We start from the raw sequence: 13,789 nt of genomic DNA, 5'->3' as shown, positions 1-13,789 counted from the left end.
ACAATAGCTGAGAACACCCCAAACCTGGGGAAGGAACTGGATATAAAAGTCCATGAATCTAAGGGAACACCTAAGTACCTCAGAAAAGACCTTCTTTTTGTAAGACACATTATATTAAAACTGTCAAAAGTCAATAACAAAGAAAGAACTTTAAAGGTAGCCAAAGGAAAAAGAATGATAACCTACAAAGGAACTCCCATTAAGCTACCAGCAGATTTCCCAGCAGGGACTCTATAGGCCAACAGACAGTGAAATGACATTCTCAAAATACTCAAAGAACTGTCACCCAAGAATACTCTATCCAGCAAAGTTATCATTAAGATATGAAAGAGAAATAAAGGCTTTCCCAGACAAACAAAAGCGGAAGGACTTAGACCTGCAACTAGACATGCCTCACAAGAAATATTGAAAGGAACTCTTCTACCTGATACAAAAAGGCAAAAGTACACAAATCTCTGAGTAAGGTGCTAACAGACAGAATCAGAAATTGCAACTATATATCAGAATAGTTTTTTTTTTTTTTTTTTTTTTGCAGTACGCAGGCCTGTTGTGGACTGTTGTGGACTCTCCCGTTGTGGAGCACAGGCTCCGGACACGCAGGCTCAGCGGCCATGGCTCACGGGCCCAGCCGCTCTGCGGCATGTGGGATCTTCCCGGACCGGGGCACGAACCTGTGTCCCCTGCATCGGCAGGTGGACTCTCAACCACTGCACCACCAGGGAAGCCCCCAGAATAGGTTTTTAAACATTTATTATAGTATAAAGGTTAAAGAGGAAAAAAGCAGTAAAAATAACTATAGCTACCTTCAATTTGGTAAGAAACTCACAACATAAAGAAGGATAATTTGAGACAATAAAAACATAAAACAGGAAGAGGAAAAGGATGGAAACCATATAGGCAAATGAAGGTAAGATGCTATCAGCATAAAAAGGACTATTTTATCTATGATATGCTTTATACAAACATCATGGTAAGCACAAAACTTAAATCTAGAGCAGAGACACAAAGCATAAAAAAAGAGGAAACTGAAAAAATATCATAGAAAATCACCAAGCTGAAATAACAGAAACACAGGGAAAAAGAAACAATGGCGATATAGAGCTACCAGGAAACAAAAGATAAAAGGGCAGTACTAAGCCCTCATCTCTCAATAATCACCCTAAATATAAATGGATTGAACTCACCAATCAAAAGGCACAGAGCAGCCACCTGGATAAAAAACAAGACCCAACTATATGCTGCTTCCAGGAGACCCACATCAGCTCTAAAGACAAACAAAGGCTCAAAGAGAGGGTATGGAAGATGATATTACAAGCAAATAGCAGCTGAAAAGAAAGTGAATGTAGCCATACTTATATCAGACAAAATAGACTTCAAGCCAGAAAAGGTAACAAGAGACGAAGATGGACATTATATAATGATAAAGCAGACAATTCATCAAGAAGACATAACAGTTATTAACATACATGCACCTAACACAGTAGCACCAAAATATATAAAGCAATTATTAACAGGACTAAAGGAAGAAACTGACAACAACAACACAATAATAGTTAACCCCATACTTACATCTATGGATAGATCATCCAGACAGAAAGTCAATAAGCAAACAGTGGCCTTAAATGAAACATTAGACCAGATGGATTTTATAAACTTGTACAGAACATTCCATCCAAACGCAGTAGAATACACATTCTTCTCAAGTGCAGATGAAACATTCTCAAGGATAGACCATGTATTGGGACACAGAACAAAGCTCAGTAAATTTAAGAAGACTGAAATCATATCAAACATCTCTTCCGAACACAACAGTATGAAACTAAAACTCAACTACAAGAAGAAAACTGGAAAAATCACAAATATGTGGAGACTGAACAACATGCTACTGAACAACTATTGGGTCAACAAAAAAAAAATCAAAAAAGAAATTAAAATTACCTAAAGACAAATGAAAATATGGCATACTGAAATCTATGGGATGCAGCAAAAGTGTTACTAAGAGGGAAGTTTATAGCAATACAGGCCTACCTCAAGAAACATGGAAAATCTCAAATAAACAATCTAATCTTGCACCTAAAGGAACTAGAAAAAGAAGAACAAAGCCCAAAGTAAGTAGAAGGAAGGAAATAATAAAAATCAGAACAGAAATTAAAAAAATAAAATAGAGACTAAAAAGACGATAGAAAAGATCAAGTTGGCTCTTTGAAAAGATAACTTGACAAACCTTTGGGAAGAATCACTAAGAAAAAGGAAGACTCTGATAAATAAACTCAGAAATGAAAGAGGAGAAATAACAATGAAAGTCACAGAAATGCAAAGGATTACAAGGATTATAAGAGAATAGCTGTACTCCCAACAAACTGGGTAACCTAGAAGAAATGAACAAATTCTTAGAATCATACAGACTTCCAAGACTGAATCATGAAGAAATAGAAAATCTAAAAAGACTGATCACTAGTAAGAAGATTGAAAGAGTAATAAAAAAAAAAACTTCTCCAAAAACAAAAGTCCAGGGCCAGACAGCTTCACAGGTGAATCTTATCAAACATTCAAAGATTTAATATCTATCCTTCTCAAACTCATCCAAAAAGTTGAAGAAAATGGAACACTTCCTAACTCATTTTAAGAGGCCAGCATCATCCTGATACCAAAACCAGAAAAAGACAACACAAAAAAAGAAAATTACAGGCCAATATTTCTGATGAACATAAACGCAAAAATCCTCAACAAAATATTAGCAAACTGAACACGTGTGCTACTTAAAAGGATCATACACCATGATCAAGTGGGGTTTACTCTAGGGATGCAAGGATGGTTCAACATCCACAAATCAATCAATATGATATACCACACTAACAAAATGAGGGATAAAAATCATATGATCATCTCAGTAGATGCAGAAAAAGCATATGACAAGATTCAACAGCCATTTATGAGAAAAAACTCTCAATAAAATGGGTATATGAGGAATGTGCCTCAACCTAATAAAGGCCACATATGACAAACAAACCCACAGCTAACATTATACTCAATAGTGGAAAACTGAAAGTTATCCCTCTAAGATCAGGAAGAAGACAAGGGTGCCCACTCTCACCACTCTTGTTCAATGTAGTACTGAAAGTTCTAGCCAAAGAAATTAGGCAAGAAAAAGAAACAAAAGACATCCAAATTGGAAAGGAAGAAGTAAAACTGTCACTGTCTGCAGACAACCTAATTTTTATGTATAGAAAATCCCAAAGACTCCACCAAAAAACTACTCAAAATAATGATTACAGTAAAGTTGCAGGGTACAAAAACAATATATGAAAATCCACTGCATTCCTATAAACTAACAATAAGATAGCATAAAGTAAAATTAACAATTCTATTTACAACTGGTACCAAAAAAGGAGTAATTTTCATCAAGAAGGTGAAAGACCCGTACACTGAAAAATATAAGACATCGGTGAAATAAATTGAAGAAGATACAAAGAAACAAAGATACTGTTCTCATTGGATTAAAAGAATTAACATTGTTCAAAAGTTCACATTACCTAAAGCAATCTACAGAGTCAATGCAATCCCTATCAAAATCCCAATGACATTTTTCACAGAAATAGAACAAAAAATTCTAAAATTTATATGGAAGCACAAAAGACCACAAATACCCAAGCAATCCTGAGAGAAAACAACAAACCTTGAGGTATCACACACCCTGATTTCAAACTATATTACAAAAGCCATAGTAATCAAAACAGCATGGAAATGGCAGAAAAACAGATACATAGATCAAAAAAAGAACAGAATTGATGGGCTTCCCTGGTGGCGCAGTGGTTGAGAGTCCGCCTGCCGATGCAGGGGACACGGGTTCGTGCCCCAGTCCGGGAAGATCCCACATGCCGTGGAGCGGCTGGGCCCGTGAGCCATGGCTGCTGAACCTGCGCGTCCGGAGCCTGTGCTTCGCAACGGGAGAGACCACAACAATGAGAGGCCCACATACCGCAAAAAAAAAAAAAAAAAAAAAAGAACAGAATTGAGATCTTAGAAATAAACCCACATATATATGGACAAATAATTTACAACAAAAGAGCAAAGAACATACTACAGAGAAAGGATAGTATCTTCAATAAATGGTGCTGAGAAAACTGGATAGATAGATAAGAAACTAGACCACTGTCTCACACCATACACAAAAATTAACTCAAAATGGATTAAAGACTTGAATATAAGACCTGAAACCATAAAACTCTTAGAAGAAAACATAGGCAGGATGCTCTTTTTACATCAGTTTTAGCACTATCTTTCTATGTATGTCTCCTCAAGCAAAGGAAACAAAAGCAAAAATAAACAAAGAGGATTGCATCAAACTAAAAAAGCTTCTGCACAGCAAAGAAAGCCATCAACAAAACTAAAAGACAACCTACCTGATGGGAGAAGATATTTGCAAATCATATATCCAATAAGGGGTTAATATCCAAAATATATATGAAGAACTCATACAACTCAACAACTCCAAAACACAAAATCTGATTGAAAAGTGGGCAGAAGATCTGAACAGACATTTTTCAAAAAAAGACATACAGATGGCCAGCAGGCACATGAAAAGATGTTCAACATCACTAATTATCAGGCAAATGCAAATCAGAACTACAGTGAGACATCACTTCATGCCTGTTAGAAGGGCTATTATCAGAAAAGCAAGAAATAACAAGGGTTGGAGAGGATGTGGAGAAAAGGGAACCCTTATACACAGTTGCTGAGAATGTAAGTTGGTGCAGCCACTATGGAAAACAATATGGAGATTCCTCAAAAAAATAAGAATAGAATTACCATACGATCCAGCTATTCCACATCTGGTTATTTATCTGAAGAATACAAAAACACTAATTCAAAAGGATATATGCACTCCTATGTTCATCACAGTATGATTTACAATAGCCAAGAGATATGGAAACAACCTAACTGCCCATCGAGATGAAGAGATAAAGAAGTTGTGTACATATATACAGACACACACACACAACAGAATACTACTCAGTCATAAAAAAAGATAAAATCCTGCCATTCTCAACAGCATGAATGGACCTGCAGTATATTATGCTGAGAAAAGTCTGACAGAGAAAGACAAACACCAAATGAAATCACTCATGTGTGCAATATAAAAAACAAATAAATAAACCAAACCAAACCAAAATGTAGATACAGAGAACAGAGTAGTGGTTACCAGAGGGAAACAAGGGGGAAGGCAAAATGGACAAAGGGGGTCAATCGCATGATAATGGATAGAAACTCAGTTTGGGGTGGTGAGCATACTGTAGTGTATGCAGAAGTAAAAATATAGTGTTGTACACATGAAACTCATAATGTTATAAACCAACGTTACCTCAATTAAAAAAAACCACATCAGTAAACTTAGCAAAGAGGAACTTCTTCAACTTGATAAAGAATATCTACAAAAACCAAGAGCTAACAACATCCCTAATGGTGAGAAACTCAAAGCTTTCCCACTAAGATCAGGAACAAAGCAAGACATCTTTTCCATCATTCCTTTTCAATATCATACTGGAATAGGAGGTAATGCAACAAGAGAAGAAAAGGAAATAAAGGCACACAGAGTGAGAAGACATAAGACTGTCTTTGTTTTCTGATGACACAATTATCTATGTAGAAAATCCAAAAGAATCAATGAAAAACTCCTGGAACTAATCAGTGATTGTAGCAAGGTTGCAGGATACAAGGTTAATATACAAAAGTCAATTGCTTTCCACTATACCAACAATGAACAAGTGGAATTTGAAATTAAAAACATAATGCCATTATATTAACATCCCCCAAAATGAAACAGTTATGTATAAATCCAATAACATATATACAAGATCTATACGAGGAAAACTACAAAACTCTAATGAACAAAATCAAAGAAGAACCAAATAAATGGAGAGATATTCCATGTTCATGGACAGTAAGACTGAATATTGTCAAGACGTCAGTTTTCCCTAATGTGATCTATAGGTTCAATGCAATCCCAATCCAAATCCCAACAAGGTATTTTGTGGATACTGGCAGACATTCTGAAGTTTATATGGACAGGCAAAGGACTAAGAATAGCCAACACAATACTGGAGAACAAAGTTGGAAGACTGACACTACTCGACTTAGTTTATAGTGTGGTATGGGTGAAAGAATAGACAAATACATCAATAGAACAAAACAGTGAGTTCAGAAATAGACCCACATAAATACAGTTAACTGATCTTTGAGGAAGGAGCAAAAGCAATACAATGAAGCAATGATAATCTTTGCACAAATGGTGCTGGAACAATTGGACATCAACATGCAAAAGAATAAAAATAAAAAATGAATCTAGACACAGAACTTTCACCTTTCACAAAAATTAAGTCAAAATGGACCACAGACTGAAATGCAAAACACAACACTATAAAAGTTCTAGATCACCTAGGAGGAAACCTAAGTGACCTTATGTATGGTAATGACTTTTAGATACAAGACCAAAGGCACACTCCAAGGAAGAAACAATTGATAAGCTGGAGTTTACTAAGTTAAAACTTCTGTTCTGTTAAAGACAATGTTGAGAGTATAAGAAGAAGAGCCATGGACTGGGAATAAATATTTGCAAAAGACACATCTGATAAAGGAATGTCATCCAAAATATATAAAAAACTCTTAAAACTCAACAATAAAAAAACAAATCACCCAATTAAAAAACGGGCCAAAAATCTTAACAGACACGTCACCAAAGCAGATACACAGATGTTAAGTCAACACATGAAAAGATGCACCATATCATGTGTCATTAGGAAAATGCAAATTAAAACGATAATGAGGTACCACTACAAACCTATAAGAGTGGCCAAAATCCAGAACACTGACAAACACCAAATGCTGGCAAAGATGTGGAGCAACCGGAACTTTCATCCATTGCTGGTGGGAATGTAAAATAGTGCAGTCATCTTGGAAGACTGTTCGGTGGTTTCTGACAGCACTAAACATACTCTTAACATGTGATCCAGCCATTTCACTCTTTGGTATTTACCCAAAGGAGTTGAAAACTTATACCCACACAAAAACCTGCACATGGATGTTTATAACAGCTTTAGTCATAGTTGCCAAAACTTAGAAACAAACAAGAATTCCTTCAGTAGGTGAGGGGATAAATAAACTGGGATGCAGCCAGACAGTTGAATATTATTCTGCATTAAACAGAAACGAGGGGGTGGGGGAGGAGAGAAACAGGCGAGGGAGATTAAGAAGCACAAACTTCCAGTTAAAAAATAAATGAGCCACAGGTAGGAAACGTACAGTGTGGGGAATATAGCCAATAATTATGTGATATCTTCGTATGGTGACAGATGGTAACTAGATTTGTCATGGAGATCATTTTGAAATGTATAGAAATATTGAATCACTATGTTGTATACCAGGAACTAATGTAGTGTTGTAGGTCAACTATACTTCAAAAACAAACTCATAGAAAAAGAGATCTGATCTATGGTTACCAGAGGTGGGAGATGGAAGCAGGGGGAATTGGATGAAGGTGGTCAAAAGGTATAAACTGCCAGTTATAAGATAAGTACTAGGGATGTAATGTACAACATGATAAATATGATAAATATAATCAACACTGATGTATGTTATATATGAAAGTTTCAAAAGAGTAAATCCTAAGAGTTCTCATCACAAGGAAAAAATATTTTTTCTATTTCTTTAATTTTGTATCTATGTGAGATGATGGATGTTTATTAAACTTATTGTAGTATTTCAGTATGTATGTAAGTGAAAAACATTACGCTGTATACACCTTAAATTTACACAGTGTTACGTGTCATTTATATCTCCACAAAACTGGAAGAAAAAAGAAAAAGAAAAAAAGAAAAAAAATTAAATATCATCTAGCCATGAAATGGCAAGGCAGAAACATAAATGTATATTATTAAGTGAAAGAAGCCAATCTGAAAAGACTACCTACTATATTATTCCAAATGCGACCTTCTGGAAAAGACAAAACTATGGAGACAGTAAAAAAATCAGGGGTTGCCAGGGGTTGGGGGGAGGGAGGGATGAACAGGCAGAGCACGGAGGATTTTCAGGGCCGTGGAACTTCTCCATATGATACTGTAAGGACGGACACGTCATTATACATTTGTCCAAACCCACAGAACGTACAACACCAAGAGTAAACTCTAACAAATTATGGACTTCGGGTGACTGTGTGCCAGTGCAGGCTCATCAGTTGTAACAAATGCACCATCTGGAGGGGATGCTGATAATGGAGGGCGCTGTGCAGGTATGGGGCAGGGGAATACAGGAAAAGTCTGTATTTCTTAATTTGCTGTGAACCTAAATTGCTCTAAAGAACAAAATCTTTTTTTAAAAAAAACACCTTTGATGGACTTGAGAATGTCCCCAGTTACCAGGCGCTGACTGCACATGCCCACAAAGGTACCGTGTGTGTGGACACATATGCACGCAAGACTATGTGGGAGCATAAACACAGCACACGAGGCACAAACACAACAGCCTGTAATGCATCTTTGTGTTGATCGAGACATCGTATGTGCCCTGCATGGAAATCCAACGGCCACACCCAGACTAAAGTAAATACATTTTTCACTCCAACTGGATCCAGCAGGACAGTCTTCTAGCTGATTCAGGGGCAGGACTGCCTCGGATGGGGCCTCCACCACCTCCAGAAACTAAACCCTAATGTAGCTACTACTAGAGAATTCAGGCTGCCAAGATGTTCGATAACAAACACTTCCTGGGGTGTTCACGTTGGATGAGACGCCACCTGCAAGGGCTCCATCGACAGTGAGTTATGAGGATAAATAAATAAATAAACACCAGCGCAGTTTCTATGGTTAATAATTGATGAGGCCGCTGCCTGGCGCTTTTCTGCTTCTGCACCACAGAGATCTACAAATAACACACCAGCGTGACGCTGGGAGCGGGGTTTGAACTCGAGAGAAGGAAATAAAAGGAACTCGAGAGAAGGAAATAAAAGCTGATCACTGTCCTACCAGGCCAAGCAGAATACGTTTATGGGCCTTTCCCACTATGAACCACTTTCCCCCAAAAGTAAGATTTATAGACTTTTCCCAGAACCAATATTGAATTTGTTTTCCTCCAAGCATGTTGTCCCAGAGATTTGTAACTTTGAGGGAGTTGCAAACACACGTGAGAATATGATAAAGGCCCAGAATCCACTTTCTGACCTGGATCTCAGGGGTTCAGGGACCCCAGACTGTGTACCGTGGCCTCAACTGCAGATGTCAGGAGTCAGCGTGTGGGCGTCGGGAATCCCCAGATCTGCCTCACTGCGTGCAATGGGCCCAGCCCTCCACAGGGCGCTCTTAGGGTTGGATGTGAGCTCTTGACCTTGAGCCTTAGACAACGGTGCCCACAGAAGGCCCACAAGAGGGGTGGCTTCACCTGGGTTTGCAAACGCAGTCAGTGCAGTCCTTCCTGAGCACAGCCTGGTGGGATCCTGGGCATGTTAACAACTGCAGAGTTTCTAGAAGGAGTTCCACCCTAACCCTCTTCCTGTCACCACAGTCAAACGCCAAGTTCAATTAAGGACGCCGGTTTGAGAAGGCAAATGACAAGAGACTCAGGTTTGCCCCACGTCCTGGGAGAACCCTCAGAGGTGGCGAGACGGCTGATCTGGCACGTGAGGCTACAGACACCATCTCCTTTCATCCCGACACCCCATCATTGACTGACATTTATTGTGTGCGTAGGGACTGGCAGAGGAGTCACTTGTTCATGCCTGCCGGCTTCCTGGAGGAAGCAGTGTTTTAAACCCCGTGGAGCCGCACACACCTCCTGCCTGGTGAGCATGGGAGCCCTGTGGTCAGGGCGTGTAAGAAGCAGGGAGGGTGCGTGGGTGGGTCCCAGGGGGCGTGGAGAGGAGACAAGCCAGGGGGACAGGGACAGGCCACACAGGTCCTGGTGAGGTCAGGGCATTAAACCCCTCAGAAGCCACTGGAGGGATGTGAGCAAGGGGTGACGTTCCCTGACGTCTGTCTGTGTGGAGGGGCTAGAACAGAGGTGACGGCGCAGGCAGGGAGCCTCGGGGGAGGCTGAGCACAGCAGAGGAGGACTGGCCCCATGTCTTCAAGGAGGAGCCATTTGTGTGTCAGGTGCAAAGTCTAGAGAGTGGCAAGGTGGCCCCCGGCCACGGAAGGTCAGAGGCGCTGCTCACGAGGACAGGGAACAGTCTGGGTTTGGAGACAAAGATCAAGAGCTCAGATCCAAAGATGTCAGGTCAGCCACACCTCCGAGACCCCAGGGGGACATGCTGAGTTAACAGGGCAACCCCTTGGAGCTTGGGCCACGTGGGCTGGAGGACCTGTCGGACTGGCAGATGGTATTTAAAGCCACTCATCCAGAAGCTACTCACTGACTCCTACTTAGAACCAGGCACATGGAGACAAGGGGGCACCACCCCACGTGGGACAGTAGTCAAACACATACATTAGGTAATCAGTAATAGTCGGATAATGATAGACTTGTGGGGAGACAGACAACAGTCAGATAAGGACAAAAGTCAGGGTAAAATTGCAACTGTGCCGAGCTCCGAAGGAAGGTTCCCAGTGTTGTCATCAGAGCAGGGGAGGAGGTCTGAGCTGACCAATGAGGGGTCGGGGGGCAAGGCAGGCGGGGACCCGCTCAGACCGCGGGGACAGCGCCCCGGCTCCTTCCCACAGCAGGTCTTGTCTGAGGCGCATGGACTGGTCCCACTGCTGAGGACCCGGGCGTGGGGTTGGGGGTAAAAGGTCCCAGGGCCCAATAAGAAAAGGAACCTGCTACACCATCAGGGGTGACAGTGTTGGGTAGACCAGTGACCCCCAAAGACTGGTGCACCTGGAACCTGGGAATGTGACCTTATCTGAAAAAAAAATAGATGTAATTTGCTTTTGCAGATGTAATTAAGGTAAGGATCTCAAAATGAGGAGATCATGCCAGATTATCCAGATGGGCCCTAAAACCAATGACGAGTGTCCTTATAAGAAAAGGAGAGGACACGGAAGAGCTGACGTGAAGACGGAGGCAGAGGTCAGAGCGATGCGGCCACAAGGCAAGGACCACTGGAGCCCCCAGCAGCTGAAAGAGGCAGGAAGGACCCTCGCCTAGAGCCAGAGGGAGTGTGGTCCAGCGAGCAGAAGCCAGGGATGCTCCAGACACCCTACAAGGCCCAGGGCAGCACCACCACAGAGAACTGTCCAGCCCCCAGTGTCACTGGTGCTGAGGTTGAGGGACCTGCTCCAGCCCGTGATCCCTGTCTATGCCAGCCGTTCTCAGACGTGTCCCACGTCACCCCATCCGGCAGGATGCTGACGGGTGTTTAAGGGAAAGGGTCCCAGGGCCAGATAAGTTGGGGAAACATCACAAGCTTCATCCTCTTCTTAGACGGCTGTGAGTTTCTGCCACGAAGACCTCAGTTCAACTATCTATCAGCCTCTTCCAACCTCATGGGTGCCATGTCACCCCACATGCACCGCAGCACATGCCCCCGGAAGTGCTTCACTAGACCAGCATGGAAAAGGCCCAGAGGTATGCAAGGTCACAGGAGGGGGTGACAGTCAAGGTCAGTGTCTAGCCCTGGGCTCCTGGTCTGTCCATCTGGTCACGATTCCCCCTGCCTGTACCCACTCAGTACCAGCCAGCTGAGGTTCAATGCCAGCCCCTCCCCAACTCTCCACCACCACCAGACCAGGTCCCCGGTGGCTCCACCCAGAGCTCTGCCTGTGGCAGTGACGGTCACCAAGAGATGCTTTCAGGAAGAACAATAACCCCTCACTTAGGAATAGTAATCCTCCCCAAAGGCCTTAGAGCCATGTCCACCCTTGACCCTCCTACAAGAGACACAGCTCAGCCCAGTCTGCACCAGGACTGAGCACCCTTTTACCTTCATCAGGAGGGGGCTACAATGCTCTCTCTCTCTTGAGCCCCCTGATCTTCAAGGGTAAGACAAACCAAACACACTGACCTTTAGAACACGTTGTGAGGACAGACACAGACCTCCTAGGGCCTCGTGAACATGTGGTCCTGAACAAACAGATGCTGCCGGGCTTATAGTATTTCTGAGACGACCGCTCGCATCAGCCCCTCTGTCCTTCCCTCCCTCCCATTTCCATCTCATCTCGCTTTCCTATTAACATTTTCTGCTACATTTTCCAAACGATGGCCATCCGAGTGCCACCGACACCACCTCCTGCCGTGTCATCCCAAGCAGTGATGCCCTGTCACTTACAGAGCCACTTTTGTTTTTCCAATACACGTGAAAATAAATACGCAATTGGCAAAATAAAACAAACTCACTCAGGTCCCTCCTAACTATGCCCTGAGCCTGCCCGCAGGCAGCCTGCTCATGAAACAAGGAGAGGCGGGTATCTCTCTCCATCACTCCCCTGGCCCCTCTGTGCTGGCGGCAGACGTGGCCCCTCGAAGGCGGCCTTGGGTGTGTGCCTCCGGTGGGAGGTTCCCACCCCGCGGGATGCACCCTCCACTCACCAGAGATGATGGAGTCATTCAGGGCCTCTTCGTCTTGATACAAAAGCAGGTCATCCTTGAGTTCGGAATTCATGATCAGGTTCTCCTTGTTCTCCTCGGACTCCTTAGTCACGGTCCACTTGCCGTCCGAGGCTCCATCAAAGCTCCAAGCTTCGCCCCGCTCCTTGCCCCGCTCCACACTGCACGTCCTCGACAGCCGGACGTCCACGCGCTTCTTCGGGGACCCCTTACTGTCCCTGCCTTGGAAACTGAACCAGAAAGGCAGTTCGTGTTATACGTTGTCCAGCTTCACCTAGAAACCCTGCAAAGTCGACTTGAAGACTTATAATGGGCGTTGCAAAGACGACCCCCAAGTATGTGCAGCCGATACACAGGACAAGAAGTGCCAGAGGCACACACAGCTCTGAGTCCAAGGCAAATGGCTGCTTAGAACGTGCTGTTCTGAATGTCACAGACATGCATGTAATAAACCCTGCCAAGGCTTAGAGCAGCAAACACTCAGATCAAGGATTTCCTCAGAACTGAGCAGGGCATTTTATTTGTCCAATATTTCTGCCAAGCCACACGCGTGTTCCATTGTCTGTTTTGCCCTTCGATGACTCACTTATCCTCAGTCTATGAGGTGTATGAGACCAAGAACAAGAGTCAGCTTCCACGCAGGCTTACTTGAGCTCTTGCCTGACGAAAACGGGAAGCCGTCAGAGTCCCCGGACAACATAACGGCTACTTCTCCCTCTCGATTCTCCCCCGGGATGCTCCCACCCAACCCTGGATCCTCCAGGAGAAATGCAGGGACTCTGTGGCTGGTCCCCACGGTGCACATCACCCACTTGACCCCTCCTGGAAAGTGGCAACTGAGACCAGCTACAGACCAGCTGCACGGCCTGGTACAAAATGAAAACATGAGCTCCTTGCTCAGAAGCTAGGAATTCCAAGACGGTGACAGCAGAGCATTGAGTCCAACCCAGAGCCCACCCCCCATAACTGCCTCCCATAAGGCTGGCCACAGATGGGGATGTGGGCACACGGGTCCCGCTGCCAGGGGAGGGGCCTCACCTGTCCTGGCGGTGCTTGGTGGCCAGCGCCCTGTGCAGCTCCTCAATGACTCGGCTGGGGGGCAGCGGCCGGTGGACAGTGGTAAGATGTGGGGACCCCGTGGGCGTGGAAAGCTGGCCTCGGAGAGGAGGGTCAGTACTCTTCCCGCCAGAGCCTTGGAAGAGCGTGGCCTGGCCTGGGGCGTGAGAAGAACCAACAAGAACATAAGTCTTTGGGGGCA

The 13,789-nt window shown here is 43.4% G+C and overlaps 1 protein-coding gene across 1 annotated transcript in view; it reads right to left on the bottom strand.

The window, feature by feature from the left end:
* Positions 1–13,789, bottom strand: part of PHACTR3 (phosphatase and actin regulator 3) — a gene marked incomplete at both ends in the record, with an annotated part of 225,319 nt that overhangs the window by 60,583 nt on the left and 150,947 nt on the right. Inside the window, 2 exons of the mRNA XM_079719115.1 lie at positions 12,514–12,761; positions 13,570–13,744. Coding sequence (XP_079575241.1) covers positions 12,514–12,761; positions 13,570–13,744 — 423 coding nt within the window. The remainder of the gene's footprint in view (positions 1–12,513; positions 12,762–13,569; positions 13,745–13,789) is intronic.

The sequence above is a fragment of the Hyperoodon ampullatus genome, assembly GCF_949752795.1.
Source record: "Hyperoodon ampullatus genome assembly, chromosome: 14".
NCBI classification, from domain to species: Eukaryota; Metazoa; Chordata; class Mammalia; order Artiodactyla; family Ziphiidae; genus Hyperoodon; species Hyperoodon ampullatus.
Note: the sequence above shows the minus strand (reverse complement) of the source record. Positions and strands in the feature narration are given on the sequence as shown.